Source organism: Aspergillus eucalypticola (assembly GCF_003184535.1).
Source record: "Aspergillus eucalypticola CBS 122712 chromosome Unknown BO83scaffold_12, whole genome shotgun sequence".
Lineage (NCBI taxonomy): Eukaryota > Fungi > Ascomycota > Eurotiomycetes > Eurotiales > Aspergillaceae > Aspergillus > Aspergillus eucalypticola.
In genome coordinates, this window is record NW_020290286.1 from 789,512 (window position 1) to 808,089 (window position 18,578).

Below are 18,578 nucleotides of genomic sequence, written 5' to 3' on the forward strand. Positions count from 1 at the left end.
CCCAAGGCTTGATGTGGAATCCACTTAGTTCCTTTTTCTGACAAGTCCGTTATCCTATGGGTTGCATCGCAATTGCATATCCACCGTCTAGATGCTACCAAGCCGAGTCTTCCGTTCCTATTCCAACCTGTTCATTCAGCGTAAGCCTAGTGACATAAAACTCTCACATGTATAGTATATCTCACCGAGGCCTGATCCGTCCGCGGCAAGGACAATATATATCATCAGACATGTTCCGTCGCTCCGCACCAAACCGGTCCTGTTCATATTGACGCATTTCATGCGACCCGTTCAGACACATGATTCCTCGCGCCTTGCAGTCATCGCAAATGGCAAACTGATAGTCATTGCATGTCTAACAATGATAATATGCCCCATCACCGTCCATATAGTCCTGACAGACATCGCAAGCCATTTCTCCTTGGTAGCCATCCAAACGGAGGATACATTCGGGAAGACCAGCGATCTTGTCGGAGCACTGCGACAATATTCCTACAATGTCATGGAAATACTTCGCTTTCTGATCTTTCGAAAATGCGCTTCTTCCATAGTCATTCGGTGCATCTTGATCTATCCTTGGCGATCTGAGTAATGCTGCTATCACCCTGACCTTACCACGTACCGTGGCGCTCATCGGAGTTGTGCATCGGTACCTGTCTTTCGCGTTTGGATCGCATCCTGCTTTCAAGAGAGCCTCTACCGATGCTGCTGAGCCGCTGTTTATAGCCGAAAACAAAGGCACTCGGCTATGGTGACTTCCGATGTTTGGGTTGGCACCATACCGTAGTAATAACCTTACCACGGCGTTTGTATCTCCAGTCCCGTTCGTAATCACTGCGAATAGCATCAATAATTTTATGACTCTAAAAACTGTCCTGGTTCATGAAAAAAGATCTTACGCAATCGATTAGTTCTCTGTTAGTACTCTGAAAGCCACTCTCGGTGGATGAAACACATTTCGCATGTACCGTGGAATCCAATGATCAACTGTTCACTCCTCATATATGGCAACCATAACTAGAAGGGCCTGGGTGGCTACGCGTGATCGTCTTCCTGGAATTAACTTATTCCATTGACGTGTACACAATGTGCAAGCATGTATTCCCCGAGGCTCCGAACCATCCGGGAACAGATTCAAACCAGGTGCAAGAAAGTTCATTTTCTGAAGAAGTGTAGCTTTGCTACATGCCGCTTTGCCGGCTCGGAACTGGACGCTCGGGACTCGGAGTCCCTCGGGCGGCAAAAGCTCCGGGGGCATTGGAGCAAAAAGAAATAGTGGATGATGCAGAAGGCACATAAGGATAGATTTATGAAAGGCGCAATGTATGAAAAATGTCTGAATATTTTTTCTGGAGGCAAAAGATTAGATAAAAAGGTATTTACACGTTCTCACAATGTCACCCCTTCCTTCATCGCATCTTTCCTGCTCATACTTCAAAAAAAGGATATCTCTCAGAAAGCACCATGTCCACGACTACTAAATGCACCATCGACCTATCTCGAGATGAGGTCGCCTCTCGCCATTTGACCTTCAGTTTAATTCCACCGAACTCGAACCGTCGATCACCCCTCGAATATCCCACAGTGGAACCATATGCAACGAAACAACAGTGTACCAAAAACTCAACCTCTCTTCCAAAAGTCAAATGTATTGTGCAAGCACGCATACCAACCAGCTTTGGCGCAGAGCTGCGGCTACACGTTTACAAGAATAATATTGACGACAAGTCGCACCTGGCATATGTTTTCGGAGACCACATTCAGAGCCGAAGCTTGAATCGAGCGAACAAAGACGAGACACAACTGGACCGAATGATTCGAGGAGCATATAAAGGACGATTATGGCCTGGGCAGATCATCACAGATGATTCGCGGTTGAGCCAAGAAGGCACGCCTTCTTCTTCGAATACAGATTCAACATTGGTTCGCGTTCATTCGGAATGCTATACCGGCGAGACTACCTGGTCGGCCAGATGTGACTGTGGAAATCAACTAGAGGAAGCAGCACGTATGATGGCCACATCAAATAGTGGGGTGATTGTGTATCTCCGGCAGGAAGGTCGTAACATTGGACTCGCAGATAAGCTTAGGGCATACAATCTTCAGGATATGGGCCTGGATACGGTCGACGCAAATCTTGCCCTTGGGCGCCCAGCAGATGCTCGGTCATATGGGATAGCGACCGCCATTCTGATGGACCTTGCCCTGGGGAATGATTCGGGCAGTTCTGGTATTCGCTTGTTGACGAATAACCCGGATAAGCTCGGGGAAATTGAAGGTCCTCATGGGGAACTTACGGTGAAAGAGAGGGTGCCTATAATTCCAGTGCCGATAGATTCATCGAGAGGCTGGGTGTCCAACAGCATTGAGCTTCATAACTATCTACAAACCAAGGTACTACATGAATTGACTGGCAAATACGAATCCCACACTGACAGAAATTAGGCAGACAGGATGGGACATCTCCTGTGAAGAGATAAAAAGTCTGAACAACGAACCTAAATGGGACTGTCGTGTCACGTAGTTATGATAGGAGGGGACTGGATGGTGTTTTGAGGACAAGATAAAATCCAATGTACCAACACTTAATAGATCATACATAAGATATTGCATGTGGCAGACATGCAGAGCTTCGAAAAAATTTATGTTTGGTTACCCACAGCAACTAACTTGAACACTTGCTAAAAGCTCAGATAATTTGTAAGAATACGACTGGCTTTCACCGGTAACTTTTTAGTGTTCTGCTATATAGAAAACACACTAAACATACAAAGAATATTATTAGTCCACCATCTTTGTTCAGATGCCAGAGATCTAACACCCTGTAGGATAACGATAAGTATATGGCTTACAAATAGGGCATAGGGAGCACAAAATTGAAAGTCGTTAAATAGTTACTTCAACTCCATTGACATTCCTCTTATCTGTGGTCAGACTGTCCATATCTGACAACTTCATCCAGAACAAATGATCTTTTGAATGTTCGAATTTTGACATGAATTCCCACAAGCCATTCCTTACTTCTGCTATAGGGCAATCTGCAAAGTATCTACTCCACTATTGACGACTACCATTTCCGAGTTCAATAGTCACGATCAATATGCTTGCGGCATTTTGTGGACAGGAAGCAGAGGTAAAGAAGCATCGAGAGGCGAGTTGGGTCGAATTTCAAGATGACCTCATGACCATAGGAACCGTTCCAATACGTCCTCCGACGATCCCACTCAATAGAGACTAATACATTGTTGAGATCACCACTGGGGAGATGCAGTATTGCTAGTAAAAGCATATAAAATACGATAGTTAACAGAAACATCGATGGCAAAGTATGCGGCCCGAGTCTCCGAATCCCCGAGCTTCCGGGCGAAGCAACAAGCAAGAAGCTCAGCCCGATTGTCACCGAACTGAAGTGTAGACAGTGTGACTTCATCGCATCAAGATGGACCCAATGCCCCCGAATATGCATGTAAAACACCTGCTCTCATCCTTCCCCAGATTGCTTTTGGCTTCTACTTCTATCAAGCTCTATTCCACTGACATACCCATATCAAGGTTCTCAACTAGTCTCTTACTCCAAATCACTCCTACCATATTCTCGAGATGGTTTCTCAACACGGTGTTCACCATGGTATCCACCACGTCCACGAGACTCCTATCCAGGAGCTACCTCATATGAACTTCCGCTCATACGTCGAAGCCCTCAAGCAAGACAACGACCTCGTGGAAATCGACCGGGAAATCGATCCTAACCTTGAATGCGGCGCTATCATCCGCAAGGTCTGCGAAACTGATGACAAAACTCCCCTCTTCAATAACCTTAAGGGAGCTCACAATGGCCTCTGGCGTATTCTCGGTGCTCCCAACTCTCTCCGATCAGGCAAAGACAAGTACGGCCGACTTGCTCGTCATCTGGCCCTCCCCCCATCTTCCGGCATGAAAGAGATCTTGGATAAGATGCTCTGGGCAAAGAATGCCCCACCGATTCCCCCCAACGTTGTCAAGACTGGAGTGTGCAAGGAGAATGTGCTGAATGAGGGGGAGTTTGATCTCACGAAGCTCCCGGTCCCTCTTCTGCACCAGGCTGATGGCGGAAAGTACATCCAGACTTATGGTATGCACGTTATCTCCTCGCCAGAGAAGGACTGGACCAATTGGTCAATCGCCCGTGCTATGGTTTACGACAAGGACCATCTGGCTGGTTTGGTGATCCCACCCCAGCATGTCTGGCAGATGCAGCAGAAGTGGAAGGCCATTGACAAGGACGTGCCCTGGGCTCTGTGCTTCGGTGTTCCCCCTGCTGCTATCATGGCCTCTAGCATGCCACTTCCGGACGGCTGTACTGAGGCTGGGTATATTGGCGCTATGACTGGCCACGCGATTGACGTGGTCAAGTGTGAGACGAATGACCTGTATGTCCCAGCTAACGCTGAGATCGTTCTTGAGGGCACTATGTCTATTACGGAGACTGGTCCTGAGGGTCCATTTGGCGAGATGCATGGGTATGATATACACAGCTTCCAATATACACCACTCAATAGATACTAACTCTGCATGCCCCTTGATAGTTACGTCTTTCCCGGTGATTCTCACCCTTGCCCTCTCTACAAGGTGAACAAGATCACCTACCGCAATGGTGCTATTCTCCCCGTCTCCAACTGCGGCCGCCTTACCGACGAGACTGTGAGTCATACTGACCCCGAAAATACTCCTGATTACTCCGTAAACTAACTCGGACTGTCTCTCTGTATAGCATACAATGATCGGACCCCTCGCCGCTGCCGAAATCCACCAACTCTGCAAAGACGCCGGTCTTCCAGTCAAGGAAGCCATGTCCCCCTTCGAATCTCAAGTGACGTGGGTTGTTCTTCAAATCGACGGCGCCAAGCTCCGACAAATGAAGACCACCTCTGAGGAACTTTGTCGTAAGTTCGGTGACTTGATTTTCACCCACAAGGCTGGCTACACTATTCATCGCCTCCTCCTTGTCGGTGAGGATATCGACGTGTATGACTGGAAAGATGTGATCTGGGCTTTCTGCACACGTTGCCGGCCCAGTCTTGATGAGTACTTCTACGATGATGTCCGCGGATTTCCTCTCATTCCGTACATGGGCCATGGAAGCGGTTCCCCTGTCCAGGGTGGCAAGGTTGTCTCTGACGCTTTGATGCCTACTGAGTATACAACTGGACCTAACTGGCAGGCTGCGGACTTCAAGAACTCATACCCCGAGGACCTTCAGGCTAAGGTCAATGCCGAGTGGGCCTCGATGGGCTTCAAGGCTGATCATTAGGAAGCTGATATTGGAATTATGCATTACGAAGAGGTGTGCTGGAAAGGTCCAAGACCGGTTCATGAACTTTTGTCTAAAACATCAAATTATGTACTTTATAAGTATCGCTTCATTGTGTACTCAATTCAAAGCCTTATACATTGTTTCCTGGTCTGCAGTTGTTATATAGTCATTTATTTTACTCATTATATTTTGATTCAACTACCATTATAGCCTATGACCATGCACGTATTCCAGTTCTTCCACAAAGATAATACCAGCTGTTGATATACATAAATAATCAGTAACACCCAAATGTAACTATACAACTACGAAACCTAAATAGTACAAAACAGCTATAAAACCAAATATACTATATACCACACACCTACATCCTACCCCCCACCATCATCCCACAACCGATGCTCGAGCCTCAACTCCCCGGGATCATTCTCCTCGAATCCAAAATTCCAAATCCTTTCAGCCATCGTCAACCGCTCCCTATGCCTCCCCAGCGAATTCGTCTTCGAGCTCCTACTCCCAACATGCTGCAATACACTAGGCGTCAACGCCCAGCGAACCTCCCCGTTCTGGTCAGCGTAGCTCTCTGTGAGCATATCCACGTACCCGACTTGGTTACTTTCGTACCAGGATACCAGGTCTCCGATGCGGGCCTGTGGAAAGACGAATCCCTGAGAGCAGCAGCCGAACTTGGGCATCGCGTGCACTCCATCGGGGATTGGGAGCATTGTGTGCCGTCCGGCGGCGAAGAAGAGGGTGACTAGGAGGGGGGTGACCACGAGTGAGAGGATGGTTATGGTCTCGTTCGAGAGGTATCTAGCCGTAGAAGGGCAACAGTATCGGGTTGCTGTGGTTGTGGCCACGATCACAGACACGGCTAGGAGAGAAAAGAAGAGGTAGATGGTCCACTCTTCTGAGTTCCATCCGAGGAATATCTCGGTGTAGAAAAGTCGGAGATAAAGCCCTGTGACAATATCTCTATTAGCTTATCTCGCATGGCACATCTGCCACCGATTGATAAAAGCATATCTTACACTGCTCCACCCCTTCCTCCTCCGCCTTCCGCTCCGCGACATTCAAAGCCTGCTTAGTCCGATGAAACCACCCATCCAAAGCAACGACATCATCCTCCAGCATCACCGTATACGACGTATTGAGCTCACCGCAAGCTTTAAGGAGATACGTATAATCAAACAAACCCTTCTCACGAGCAAACTTCTTCGCTTCTGGTGTCTCCAAACTGCGAATATGTTCTATATCCACTACATCCAGATCATAGACAAGCACCTTGTCAGCGAGAGCATGGAGCCACGGCTCCATATACGCTGGATGCTCCGCTGGATCAGAATGCGCGATGAAGATGATAAGGTACATGTCTTCTCTCTCTGTCGCGGTAAGGCCCTCGAGGATGGAGCCGACTGCGACCTGGAGGTAGCGTGTACCCTTTCGGGCTACTGAGGCGATTCCGACGCACATCGTGGGATGGGCAGAGGCTTTTGTCTGGAGGTGCTGGGGGAGGGTGTTGCTGTTGGCTTGTTGAATGAGTTCGTTGGCTTGTTCTGTGCGGAGGGTGGAGTAGGCCGGCTTGTATGCTTGGTCTGAGGCGAAGAAGGCGGATGTGGGATCACGCCAGCATGTTAGGCGGGCTAGGTTGATTGCTAGGCCGTAGAGGAAGATGAAAATGAGCAGTAGATGACATGTGTGTGTGTTCAGAAAAATTAGGGAACATGGTCTTAGAAGTCGCCTTGGGAGAAGCATTTGGGATGTGTCGGAGAGCGTAGTGGGTTAGGAGGCATTTGAAACGGTTGTAGAAGATATTGGCTGCGTGAACCAAGTGATAATGGCATTTGAGAAATAAAATGTACTCGCTTGGACGAATGGAAGTACCTAATAACGGTTTAATTTGCCCTTTAATCTCTCTACGGAGTAAAAGCCTCCCCCGGACTACGCTAGTAGGGCCTTGTAGGGATGAAAGGGCCCCTTAGCGTGAGACCCCTTGAAGCGATGTAACATTAATATAATAGCTGGACCCTGAGATGCATGTTTGTGAGTGAGCATTGTTTCTCGGTGTCCTAATGCGTATAAAGTCCCCCATGTGCCTTTTCCAACACGCTACGATATCCCCGTGGGAAGATAGAACGAGTCGTACGGACTCTGTAGGGTCGGGTGGAGACCTCTTAATACGATGTTAGTCCGATATAAGAGGGGGAACATGACGTGGGTTACTCTCAATGGTTCGTTCAGGCTGTAAGCGCTGCTTTGCGACGGATTTTCCCGACAGGGCATCCCAGCTCATGCAAGCCGTTCATCCGGCCCAAGCCACCAAGCCGCTAGATCGGGACCAACTCCATCTAATGCGGACTGAGTGGTTAGTACAAGGCACGGGTTTCCAATCATATAGCACTCAAGTGAATGACAAGGACCCGAATTGGTCGGGTTAGCAAGGCTGCTCTCCCTTAATGCAGGAATGTTCTCGCTAATATCGCATTTCTTAACATCTGCAAATTTGGACCTTCGCGATAACCTTCCTCAGTTGAACCTGCTCCGGGAATCTTATTCTCATCGAAATGTTGAATGGCCCCATCAGCAAATATCAAATGCACGGCGATATTTTTGTCCATGGGTGTGATGGACTGCATCATCGATTATCGCTACACACAAGCCGTCGGTAGCAGGAAGATCAGGGTCCCTGAATGACATTACCATCACGGTCTTGCTGCATTCCTCTGGGGAGCTAAAGACAACGGCATTACCCCATCCATCTCAAAGACAATAACAGCAGCGATACAGTCTTTGAGTAGGTTGTCGAGCTTCCAAACGTCGTTGGCAAGGAGAAAATTCTCTGAAGACACTCCGATAACCTCAATATTTGCCATGGCATATAGACCTGTTTGTTCGGCGTTTCTTCGAGAGTGATCGTGCAGGGAGTGTGGTGTTGAATGCCGTGAATGCCCCCCGGTCGTGAAACTTTGTTCAATACGTTTTGGCACGACTTCAGCATCTCTGTAGGAGGCTATAACATTGTCAATATTGATTCTCTCTCCCTCATAGTGGGCAGGCTCCGTTAGGCTCCATCCGTAACCCCCCCCCCCCCCCACCCCCCAAAAAAAATACTGCAAATCCACGAGTGTCAGAACGGTTTCAACTGTCGAGTCCGCATTTCCTGCTATTCGATCCATCCACAGTCACTGTGGAACGATCAGTGATGCTGTTCATCACGTTGACCATGGAGAGCTTATAAATTTCTTGGAAGTACATAGATGAGCATAATGTCTGCGAAGTCTGGGACTCGGAGCGGACCGTGGTCGGTATTGTCAGGCGTGATGGTGGGATTACTGTATGACGAACCATGTTGATTAATTAGTTGATCATGGTTGTAGACGCTTATCGACCAGCACGAGAAAAGAGAAGGAAAGTCGGTCAATGGAGATGATTCAATTACCTTTGCTAAATGTAAACAGGAAAAACAGCCGAGGTAGGAATACTAAGTACTTTCTGGTTGTGGGACGGTAAAGCGGCCACACCCGCGGTGTCTTTTACTGTTAAGCAGGCAGGAATCGGAGACATAACAGTGTCAGACCTTTAGGTAACGAGCGACATTGAGGAACTTAGCTTGGGTGACTCGTAGCTGAAGAATGGGTTGCGAGAGATGTTCAGTAAGTGCAACGAGCGATGATGCAGCTTAGCACTGATTTCGCCAGTATTGTGGTTCAGGAATTTATAAATTCTGAGTACCAAGAGTAATAGGAGCTACCACCCAGGAAAAATTCCCAAAATTCTTCGTAAATAACTGTACTAGTAACTCAACAATTGAATGCTACTAGGTTGGGACTTCTCTCGGAACCATATATAGCGTAGTATATATATATATTGGGTATTTAATGGATGAATAGTAATTGTCTTCACAACAGAGCAGTACTATAAGTCCCAGAGTAGTAAGTTGCAATGACAAGGCTAAGGTGAGATGTAGTATCTACGATTACTACTAGTAAATACTCTTCTGAAAATGGTACACTACAGATGTACTATAACCAGGGGAAGTAGAGCTCACCGTGTGAAATATTATTAGATGCTGCCACTGTTCCAGAACGAATGACTAGAATTACCATTTACTTTTCGGCATTCATAAAATCGACTATAATCTATAACTTCGGTCGAAGGAGACTCTAATTATATATTCTACTTTCTTGTGTCGATAATTTCAAGAACTAAGGATGGTACGTTATTGAATCATAGCTCAGTCGGGCGTGACCAACAGTTGAGTGAAGGATACATAAAATAGGATCAGGGCACATCCGCATATACAATAGCACATAATATATCATCAATTCAGACCTGGCTAAGTGAACAAGACGAGCACATGCTCGGAAGAATAGAAACTGCAGGTTGCTGCCTAAATTTGGCGAGTCCCGTCATTTCTGGTGGGTGGAGCTGTGGTGAAATCTAGACTCTTCGTCTCGGTTGCAGATGGCTAGACGTGGAGTCCGATGGATTTCTTGGCGACCTAATGGCACACGACACTATACCGACGGGCTGATCGGTACTCAGCAATATGTAACAACCAAGTAGAAGATATTAAGACCCTCTGGATTTGAAAAAGGTGTTTCCCTTTGGGCAACTCGCAGTGAAACGAGGTGAGACTGCGGGTTGAAGTGTATGCCTTAGTAGACACCCAAACACACTCTGTGCGAATGCCAAGAGTCTCGGCTCGGTCGGATTGGACCAGTCAAGTCTCAGTTGTTTGCAGGCACCCAGATATATTTACAGACAGTATGGCTCGTTGGCTACAGTACTAGTAGGTCTTGTGGGAGTGGACTTGCTCCATATCACATGGCTAACGGTTTTAGGTTCCAAAGCGGTAATATGCCAGATGCTGAAACATGCCTCTGATTTGGTTTACCGTTGGAGTAAAGGCAGGCCTGGTTTAGGAAGGTCAGCAGTAGACAATGGGCGGCGCTAATCGGCTCCGGCGGGGCCCCCGAATCCGTGCGTTGACGTCAGCTTCCTATTTTTGGTGAGACATGGGCGGTCGAATAGATAGTAGGCGCGCCATGTTCTTTGATTGCCTTTGTGATAATGCAGACACTGAAGCCAGACTGTGCCTCTATACCTGTGGCAGTGTTCTATGTACGAGGATTGAAGCTCGAGATACCCTGAAGCAACATTCAATTGTCAAATTCTGTGGCGATAATAGGAGTGGAGTGGATGGCAATTGCCAGAGACATAGCATCCAAGTGAGATCCGTGAGGGTTTTCCTTCAGTCCAAGTAAGGGAGCCCGTGTCGGTCGCACAGAGTCCATGCGACCAATCTATCGAAGCCATGCCACCACCTCGACTAATTATGGAATCCGACAAGATCTTTGGAGGGTGGAAAGCGCTTGCATATAAAGTACGTAGATGTAGTCGCTGTTGGCGCTGGCATGAGTGTCTCAGTAGAAGGAAGGTGAAAAGGCGGCACTGCTGTATGGTCGCTGAAGTTCAACCCAACCACAGCATCTGAGAAATGCCCAGTCGCCCAGAGGCAATAGTTCCTGACACAGAGTCATGGCCTACCATAATACAATCTTGCCATGACCGCCCCTTAGGAGTGTTCATCTTGGCACTCTACCAATCGTACTCAAGAAGTTGCTTTGAGGTAAGAGAGCCACACCAGGTCCCTCTGCAGTGGCGAGACAAAGCAGGAGCCACGTTCAATGCAGTCGAACTGAAACAGTTAGTTTGTAAATATAGTCTTTCTGGGAAATCTTGATGGGACCGATCTTCCAGGCACGGCAGGGAGCGGGAAGCCTGGGTTTGGACCCCAGAAAAGGACGAGACTCCTTTTCCGCTGGACGGTGCCTTGCTTTTGCTACTAGCATGTAGCGGCAGAAGAGAATTTATACCCAGCCCTTGAGGTTGGGCAATCAGATGGCTGGCTACTCAGGGATCTGACTAGAATGTCAGCATCATTTCTAATTAATTATTTGTTGCCTGTGTTGAAGGTGTGAATGGCCCGTTGTGAGCGATGGAATGTCAACCCTTGTAACGAGCAACCGAGCTGGTACGGGCCATCAGGGTCCCAAGGGACTTGCCAGGGACCATCCAGGGACTTTTCAGGGACTGGCCCCACCGGGAACTCTTGGCAGGCTGGGGGCCCCACCCACACGGTCGAAAAGACGAGCAGATGAGCAGCTTGTCTCTTTGTGCGCCTCTCTTGGCCTGCATTCTCATTTGTTCCGACCGGGGAATCGGACGGGGCCAGTCCCTGCAAAGTGGCCACGGCAGCCTTTCATCGGCGCCTTGGCCCAGTGCGAGACCCTTGTTCGCCCACAGGCGATCTGACGATCGGGATGGCCACAATACAATCTCCCCTGGGACTTCCGCTGACCTGCCGTTTGGGGAGTGTTGGATCTCCCCATGAAAAAAAAGGAAAGTATCGCTTGGGTGTCTTCCTCATTGGTTCGTAGCATCTAGTTTGAGCGGAACCAACAATTTCCCACACATGCCGTGGCTGCTTGCAGGCGCAATGTTTGTTTGCTTGGCAAGACCCTGACGGATTCACAAAGGCGCGAGTAAATTACCCCAGTGGATGTCAATAATGCAATGCAGAAGGGATGGTCGGCCTGCCTCTGCCTGCTTTAAGGCGTGTGCCACCCACTCCCTCCTCCCCCCCCTCCCTTCCGCTTCCATATTCGCTGGCTGTTTTTGCTCTTTCCTCCTTCACCCTTTCGGTCGTTCAACCTCGTCGCCGCTTTTCTTCCGGCATTCTTCAAATTCCTCTTCAGTCACTCGTTCAGACCTCTTTTTAGTCTCTCGCTTCTTCTTCGTTCGCTGTTCTCTAGAACCATCCTATATCCGGCGCCGTCTGCATATTTCATTATCATACCTTCTCAGTCATCTCTCACTGACAGGCCGCCCTGACACTCATTCTTTGTCTTAATACCATCTGCCTTGTATCTTCTCACCTCCATCACCATCTATCACAATGAAGGGCACCGCTGTCGCGACTGCCCTCGCTCTTGGTGCCTCCACCGCTCTCGCTGCACCTTCGTCGACCATCAAGGCCCGTGATGATGTGACGGCCATCACCGTCAAGGGCAATGCCTTCTTCAAGGGCGATGACCGCTTCTACATCCGTGGTGTCGACTACCAGCCCGGTGGTTCCTCGAAACTCGCTGACCCCATTGCCGATGCCGATGGCTGCAAGCGTGATATCGAGAAGTTCAAAGAGCTCGGCCTGAACACCATCCGTGTCTACTCGGTCGATAACTCCAAGGACCACGACGAGTGCATGAACGCTCTGGCGGATGCTGGCATCTACCTGGTGCTGGATGTCAACACCCCCAAGTACTCCCTCAACCGTGCCGATCCCGCCCCGTCGTACAACGATGTGTACCTGCAGTACATCTTCGCCACGGTCGACAAGTTCGCCAACTACAAGAACACCCTGGCTTTCTTCTCGGGTAACGAGGTCATCAACGATGGTCCCTCCTCCAAGGCTGCTCCCTATGTCAAGGCTGTCACGCGTGATCTGCGCCAGTACATCCGCAGCCGCAACTACCGTGAGATCCCTGTCGGATACTCTGCTGTAAGTCCACAAATCAGCCCAATCCCAGTTTCGGTTGGAATACATACTAATGAGGACCGTTGATGCAGGCCGACATTGATACCAACCGTCTTCAGATGGCTGAGTACATGAACTGCGGTACCGACGATGAGCGCAGTGACTTCTTCGCCTTCAATGACTACTCCTGGTGCGACCCCTCTTCTTTCACCACCTCCGGCTGGGACCAGAAGGTGAAGAACTTCACCGGATACGGCTTGCCTCTGTTCCTGTCCGAGTATGGCTGCAACACCAACAAGCGTGAGTTCGAGGAGGTCAGCGCTCTGTACAACACCGAGATGACCGGCGTCTACTCTGGTGGTCTGGTCTACGAGTACTCCCAGGAATCCAGCAACTACGGTCTGGTGGAGATCGATGGCAACGATGTGAAGACCCTGTCCGACTACGATGCGTTGAAGTCGGCCTACTCCAAGACTAGCAACCCCGAGGGTGACGGCGGCTACAACAAGACCGGTGGTGCCAACCCCTGCCCGGCCAAGGACTCCCCCAACTGGGATGTTGATGGAGACTCCCTGCCCGCCATTCCCGAACCTGCGAAGAAGTACATGACTCAGGGCGCTGGCAAGGGCGCCGGATTCTCCGGCTCTGGTAGCATGAACGCCGGCACTGCGTCCACCAGCACCGCGACCCCCGGATCGGGCTCGGCTAGCTCATCGAGCTCCAGCTCGGGCTCGAGCGGCACCTCGACGAGCTCCACGGGCGCTGCTGCTGGACTGCAGATTCCCGGCCTCGGCATGGCCCCTGTGATGGTGGGACTGGTGACGGTGCTGTCCACCGTCTTCGGTGCCGGACTCGTCCTGCTGTAAGGACTGAGTTGGGTGAATGATCTTTCGTATCTTTTCATGCGTTGGTTCTTTGCGTTGTGTCTCACTTTTTTTTTCTTCTCTTTTCTTATCTTGTTTGCTGCCGGCAAGGGGTTAAAGTAGTGCCGAGTGGGTCTCGGCGCAAAGCAGCATTCTGACATGTGTACAGTTGGGTTGGACCATCCTTAGCCGGTGCCAGTCGATGTGTAGAGTATCTAGTAATGGAACGGAACCCAGGTAGCATCCCTGCTTTTCTCACTCTTTCCTAGTTTCCCACATGGTGACTGTCTGGACAGTGCAGCAGAAAAAAAATAAATCAACCTCTTCCTGTCGGCTGGCCAGGTGGGCCCACATTTGGAGGGGGGCGGACCGGAGTTTTGCAGGGAAAATAAATTGCAGCGCCGCTAGTCTGACACTTTGCCCGTCTCAGGTTTGGCCGCCGGAGGATCTGGCCGGGCGGCTGTCTCCATCCCTCCGTCGTAGCACTCGTGCTTCTGGCAAACTCCTTCTCACAATCTATCTACTCCATCTAGCCATCTACTCTATCTATCTCTACCCCTCATCATGCAACGGTCAGTCCTACTAGCTGACCCATTGAGGTCATCCCGAGTTCCTGATTTTGGCCCAAGAACCCCTTGGCTCATCTCGAAATAGATCCATAGCCAGTCTCCCTCCTTGACGGGTGGGTTCCCGGACATTGTCCTGCACCTTGGCAGCCCTTCCAGTCTCTCCCCGACGATAGAGAGAAAAGAGACCGAGACAATCCTGGTGGCACTCGGTCAATTCCGGTGGGACCCCGTTCACGGAGAGAAACGGTGGATGTGTCGAGGCCAATAGTCCCCCCCGACTATGGGAGGGTGAAGCCAATGAGGAGTACGGGTTTAGTGAGCAATCCACCAGCGCGCGAACTTCACGGAGGAGGAGTGTTTTGTTTAAATGGGCTTGGCTTGGAACGAGCTCCTGGGCGCCTTCATGCTCAAACCACGGCGGCCGTTGTGTGAAACTCGTGCCGTTTAGTGAGGCTTGGCACGTCCCACTGAGGAAGATAAACCTCACAGCTAGAAGCACTCTAGCAGTCCCGCCGGAAATTGCTTATCTTGCTTCGAGCCACTGACAGCCGCCATCCCCTCGTCAGAATGGAGGCCGATGGCCAAGAATGCCCTCATCCATGTCTCCTTTGGGCGTCTGAAGAGTGGGCGTCTGCCCAGCCAGTGTCCACCCACTCAATTTCTTCAATGCATTAGCCTTGCCCTCCGCCCTCCCCCTTCAATATGATTACCATATCACCACCGTTTAATGGCTCCGCTCTTCATGTCATGGCCGTCGGACCATCCCCACGCACGCTTTCCTCGAGTCCTTTATATCAATGGCCCTCGCCACTGCCATTATGGGTTTCTCTTCTCTGTTCTTTTCCCCATCTTCACTTCACTCTTGTTCAAGAGTTTTCATTCTTTTTTTGGCAACTTCTTTTTTTGCCGCCATTCTTTCTACCTTGGGTTGCTGCTGGGCCAGCTTGACATACCCAATTCTTTGACACTCCTTTTTTCGAATTTTATCTTCTTCCTTCGTGGCCTATCTTTTCAACTTTGCGTTTTTCTGCATTTCGGGTAAATCCAGGAAAAGATGCGTTCCGTTCTCCTCAGTGGCGTGGCCGCCTTGAGTTACGCCTTGGGCGTCTCGGCCAACGCCTACAACACCTCCGCCTACACCGATTCGGCCTCTGGCATCGAGTTCCAGAGATGGTGTGATACCGATGACACCGGCTTCTGTTTCGGTATCGCCCTGCCCGAGGAGACCACCGGCACCGACTTCATCGGTCAGATGGCCGTCCCTCTGTCCAGCTCCAAGGGTTGGGGTGGTGTCAGTATGTCGGGGTCCATGACCAACGTCCTCCTGATTGCCGCCTGGCCCGATGGTGATTCGGCCGTTGGAACTCTGCGTGAGGCCACCTCCTACGTCTCGCCGTCCGTCTACAGCGGTGATGCTTCCATTGAGGAGATCCCCGACGGCACCTCCGTCAACAGCACCTACCTGACCTACACCTTCCTGTGCAAGGGCTGCATCGTCGGTCAGCCCACCACTTTCGACGCCAACTCGACTAGCTACTACTTCGGCTGGGCTCTCAGTGCCTCGAACCCCACGACTCCCTCCTCCGCCTCGTCCAAGATGCCCTACCACGCTGCCGGCTATGGTGGTTTCGAGGTGCAGCTGGCCGAAGCCAGGTCGTCCAAGTACTCCACCTGGGCCTCCAAGGCTGTCGCGACCCAGTCCACTGCTACTTCGGCTTCCGCTTCCTCCAGCGCCTCTGCCTCTGCCTCCGCCTCTCCCTCTGCCAGCGTTGCCGCCACGGTCTCGAACACGACCTACGATTACATTGTTGTCGGTGGTGGTGCTGCTGGTCTGGTTGCTGCTGAGCGCCTGGCCGAGACTAAGAAGAGCGTCTTGCTTATCGAGCGTGGTGTGGCCCCGACCGTCGAGCTGGGTGCTACCGACTCCTTGTCGTGGAACTCCTCCATCACCGCGTACGACCTGCCGGCTCTGGGCACCTACATTCAGGGCTCCGACTACGTTAGCCAGTACCTCTGCGATGACACTGCTGGCATGGCTGGCTGTGTTCTGGGTGGTGGTACCATCATCAACGCCATGTCTTTCATCTACCCCCAGGAGGCCGATTTCGACGACAAGTGGCCCACCGGCTGGAAGTGGAAGGACGTCAAGGCTGCTGCCGAGCGCTTCTACGCCCGCAACCCCGGTAGCACCCTCCCTTCGGCTGATGGCAAGCGTTACGACCAGGGCATGTACACCGTTCTCTCCTCCTTCCTGAAGGGTCTCGGCTGGAAGTCCGTCGACTCCCAGGAGCAGCCCAACGAGAAGCACATGGTCTACAGCTACCCCTCCTGGGATGTCGGCAACGGTATCCGTGCTGGTCCTGTCCGTTCTTACCTGCCCCTGGTCCAGGACGCCGACAACTTCCACATGAGCCTGAACACCAAGGTCCGCCGCGTCGTCCGTCGTGGTGGTCGCATCACCGGTGTTGAGGTCGAGACCTCCTCTGGCGGCATCGAAATCATCCACGTCCGCGCTGGTGGTAAGGTTGTTCTTGCTGCTGGTTCCATGTCCACTCCCCGCATCCTGTTCAACTCCGGTATTGGACCCTCCGAGCAGATCAAGACCGTCCAGAGCGGCAGCACTGGTATCACCCTGCCTCCCTCCAGTGAATGGATCGACCTGCCCGTCGGCGACAACCTCCGTGACCACCCCATGTTCACCGTCACCGTCAACACCAACAGCAACTTCACGCACTTCGACACTGAGAGTGCCATCTCCGGCGCCACTGCCCCCATCCGCAAGCTCTACTCCGAGGGCTCCGGTGTCATGACCCAGGGTGGCCACCGTCTGCAGTTCTGGACCTCCAACGTCGGTACTGACGGCATCACCCGCTTCTACCAGGCCTCCTGCAGTACCACTGAGGATGGTGTCATCACCATGAAGCTGTACCTCACCCACGGTGCCACCTCCACCGGTGTCCTCGGTATTGACTCGACCGGCTCCACCACCATCGAGACCTCTCCCTACCTGAACACTGCCGCCGACAAGGAAGCCCTGACCCGCTTCCTCAACGGCCTGATCGCCGACATGAAGAACTCGACCGCTGGCTTCTCCATCCAGGGTACCGCCACCGCCGCGAGCATCCTGAACCAGCTGACCGCCGGTGACCACTACGTCGGTACCGCCAAGATGGGTGTCGATGATGGCCGTGAGGCCAACGGCACCTCCGTTGTTGACCTCAACACCAAGGTTTACGGCACTGAGAACTTGGTACGTCCTCCTCCCCCTATTATTATTATCTCAGAGACCATCTCTTCTAACATATTATCTTCTATAGTACATCGTCGATGGCAGTATCCACCCTGACCTTCCCACCGGTAACTCCCAGGCCATCATCCAGATCGCCGCCGAGGCCGCCGTCGCCCGCATCATCGCCCAGGGCACCAGCGCCACCTCTGCCTCCGCCTCTGCTTCCGTCTCCGTTGCTGCTTCCACCCAGGCCGCCTACGTCTCGACCACTTCCGAGGCCGCTGCCGCCACCGAGACTGAGACCGAGGCCGTCACCACCACTGACGCTGTCACTGCCACGGCCGTCCCCACTTCCGGCACCATCTCGTCCACCACCGGTTCTTCCTCTTCTTCTTCTTCTTCTTCCTCCGCTGGTTCCTCCAGCGAGTCGGAGAGCAGCACCGGCGCGGACGACAACGAGGGTGACGACGATGACGACGAGTACGACTGCGACGATGAGGATGATGAGGACGAGGATGACAGCAGCAGCGGCGAGATCGAGTCCGTGACCGCCAAGGAAGCCGTGGCTACCACTGCCGCTGCCGACTCGGGTGCCTCTACCACCACCATATGGGTGACCTCGACTGCCTGGACCACTACCACTGATATGGTGGTGGCTACCAGCACTTCGACCGTGACTGTCTGGCCCACCTATGCTTAGATGGTGATGAACTCGTCAGTAGGGAAAGGGCGCGCTCGCAAACTTGGAATAAATGAAGTCTAGGCCCGTTCCGTTCTCTGTTGTGTATCTACCTATTCTTATATATAGAATTTACTTTTCTTATTCTTTCAATTGTTCTGTTGTACTTGTACATTCTTGGCCGAGAGGTGTGCTTTCGAACTGTAGGTCAGATGTCGTGCTTTCCACACTTCGGATAACTTGTAGTCAGTTCACTACAGCCAATCCAATTTGTACAATATGAGAACCATACCATCGTCACGAGAATATATACCGACCCTGACACCATCTACGTATAATAGTTAATGAATAATTAAGTAGTTAGTTCTGGGTCTATCGGTTCAATACTAATAACAGATGCCGAGA

At 51.2% G+C, this 18,578-nt stretch overlaps 6 protein-coding genes across 6 annotated transcripts; 4 read left to right on the plus strand and 2 right to left on the minus strand.

Moving 5' to 3' along the window:
- Positions 1–230: 230 nt before the first annotated feature.
- On the minus strand, positions 231–1,121 carry BO83DRAFT_35165 (ankyrin repeat domain-containing protein). Its single transcript, XM_025528951.1, has one exon. It carries the CDS (start codon positions 845–847, stop codon positions 356–358), a length of 492 nt encoding a protein of 163 aa, XP_025388316.1. The 5' UTR covers positions 848–1,121; the 3' UTR covers positions 231–355.
- Positions 1,120–2,618, plus strand: BO83DRAFT_378546 (GTP cyclohydrolase II). The gene is made up of 3 exons (XM_025531282.1): positions 1,120–1,375; positions 1,445–2,394; positions 2,446–2,618. The coding sequence occupies exons 2-3, from the start codon at positions 1,465–1,467 to the stop codon at positions 2,470–2,472; spliced, it is 957 nt and encodes a 318-aa protein (XP_025388317.1). The 5' UTR covers positions 1,120–1,375; positions 1,445–1,464; the 3' UTR covers positions 2,473–2,618.
- A 1,048-nt stretch (positions 2,619–3,666) lies between these two features.
- Positions 3,667–5,284, plus strand: BO83DRAFT_338187 (UbiD family decarboxylase; the record flags this gene model as incomplete). Its single annotated transcript, XM_025528501.1, has 3 exons — positions 3,667–4,499; positions 4,566–4,680; positions 4,751–5,284. Coding segments are annotated over exons 1-3 (1,476 nt in total), but the record flags the coding sequence as incomplete, so codon positions are not given.
- Positions 5,285–5,568: 284 nt separating this feature from the next.
- On the minus strand, positions 5,569–7,142 carry BO83DRAFT_361135 (uncharacterized protein). Its single transcript, XM_025529442.1, has 2 exons — positions 6,325–7,142; positions 5,569–6,254 (listed from the first exon to the last, which is right to left on the minus strand). The coding sequence occupies exons 1-2, from the start codon at positions 7,046–7,048 to the stop codon at positions 5,665–5,667; spliced, it is 1,314 nt and encodes a 437-aa protein (XP_025388319.1). The 5' UTR covers positions 7,049–7,142; the 3' UTR covers positions 5,569–5,664.
- A 5,024-nt stretch (positions 7,143–12,166) lies between these two features.
- On the plus strand, positions 12,167–13,836 carry gel1 (1,3-beta-glucanosyltransferase gel1). The gene is made up of 2 exons (XM_025528979.1): positions 12,167–12,857; positions 12,926–13,836. Exons 1-2 carry the CDS (start codon positions 12,255–12,257, stop codon positions 13,697–13,699), a joined length of 1,377 nt encoding a protein of 458 aa, XP_025388320.1. The 5' UTR covers positions 12,167–12,254; the 3' UTR covers positions 13,700–13,836.
- A 1,483-nt stretch (positions 13,837–15,319) lies between these two features.
- On the plus strand, positions 15,320–18,194 carry BO83DRAFT_427164 (putative cellobiose dehydrogenase; the record flags this gene model as incomplete). Its single annotated transcript, XM_025535329.1, has 2 exons — positions 15,320–17,515; positions 17,583–18,194. 2 exons carry the CDS (start codon positions 15,320–15,322, stop codon positions 18,192–18,194), a joined length of 2,808 nt encoding a protein of 935 aa, XP_025388321.1.
- Between the last annotated feature and the right edge of the window lie 384 nt (positions 18,195–18,578).

Bases quoted from the DNA above. Each gene is read 5' to 3' on its own strand.
- BO83DRAFT_35165 (XM_025528951.1), bottom strand. From the start codon at position 847: ATGCTATTCGCAGTGATTACGAACGGGACTGGAGATACAAACGCCGTG.
- BO83DRAFT_378546 (XM_025531282.1), top strand. From the start codon at position 1,465: ATGTCCACGACTACTAAATGCACCATCGACCTATCTCGAGATGAGGTC. The intron at 2,395-2,445 runs GTACTACATGAA...GACAGAAATTAG, and splicing joins ATAACTATCTACAAACCAAG to GCAGACAGGATGGGACATCT.
- BO83DRAFT_361135 (XM_025529442.1), bottom strand. From the start codon at position 7,048: ATGCTTCTCCCAAGGCGACTTCTAAGACCATGTTCCCTAATTTTTCTG. The intron at 6,255-6,324 runs GTAAGATATGCT...ATATTGTCACAG, and splicing joins GGAGGAAGGGGTGGAGCAGT to GGCTTTATCTCCGACTTTTC.
- gel1 (XM_025528979.1), top strand. From the start codon at position 12,255: ATGAAGGGCACCGCTGTCGCGACTGCCCTCGCTCTTGGTGCCTCCACC. The intron at 12,858-12,925 runs GTAAGTCCACAA...CCGTTGATGCAG, and splicing joins TCCCTGTCGGATACTCTGCT to GCCGACATTGATACCAACCG.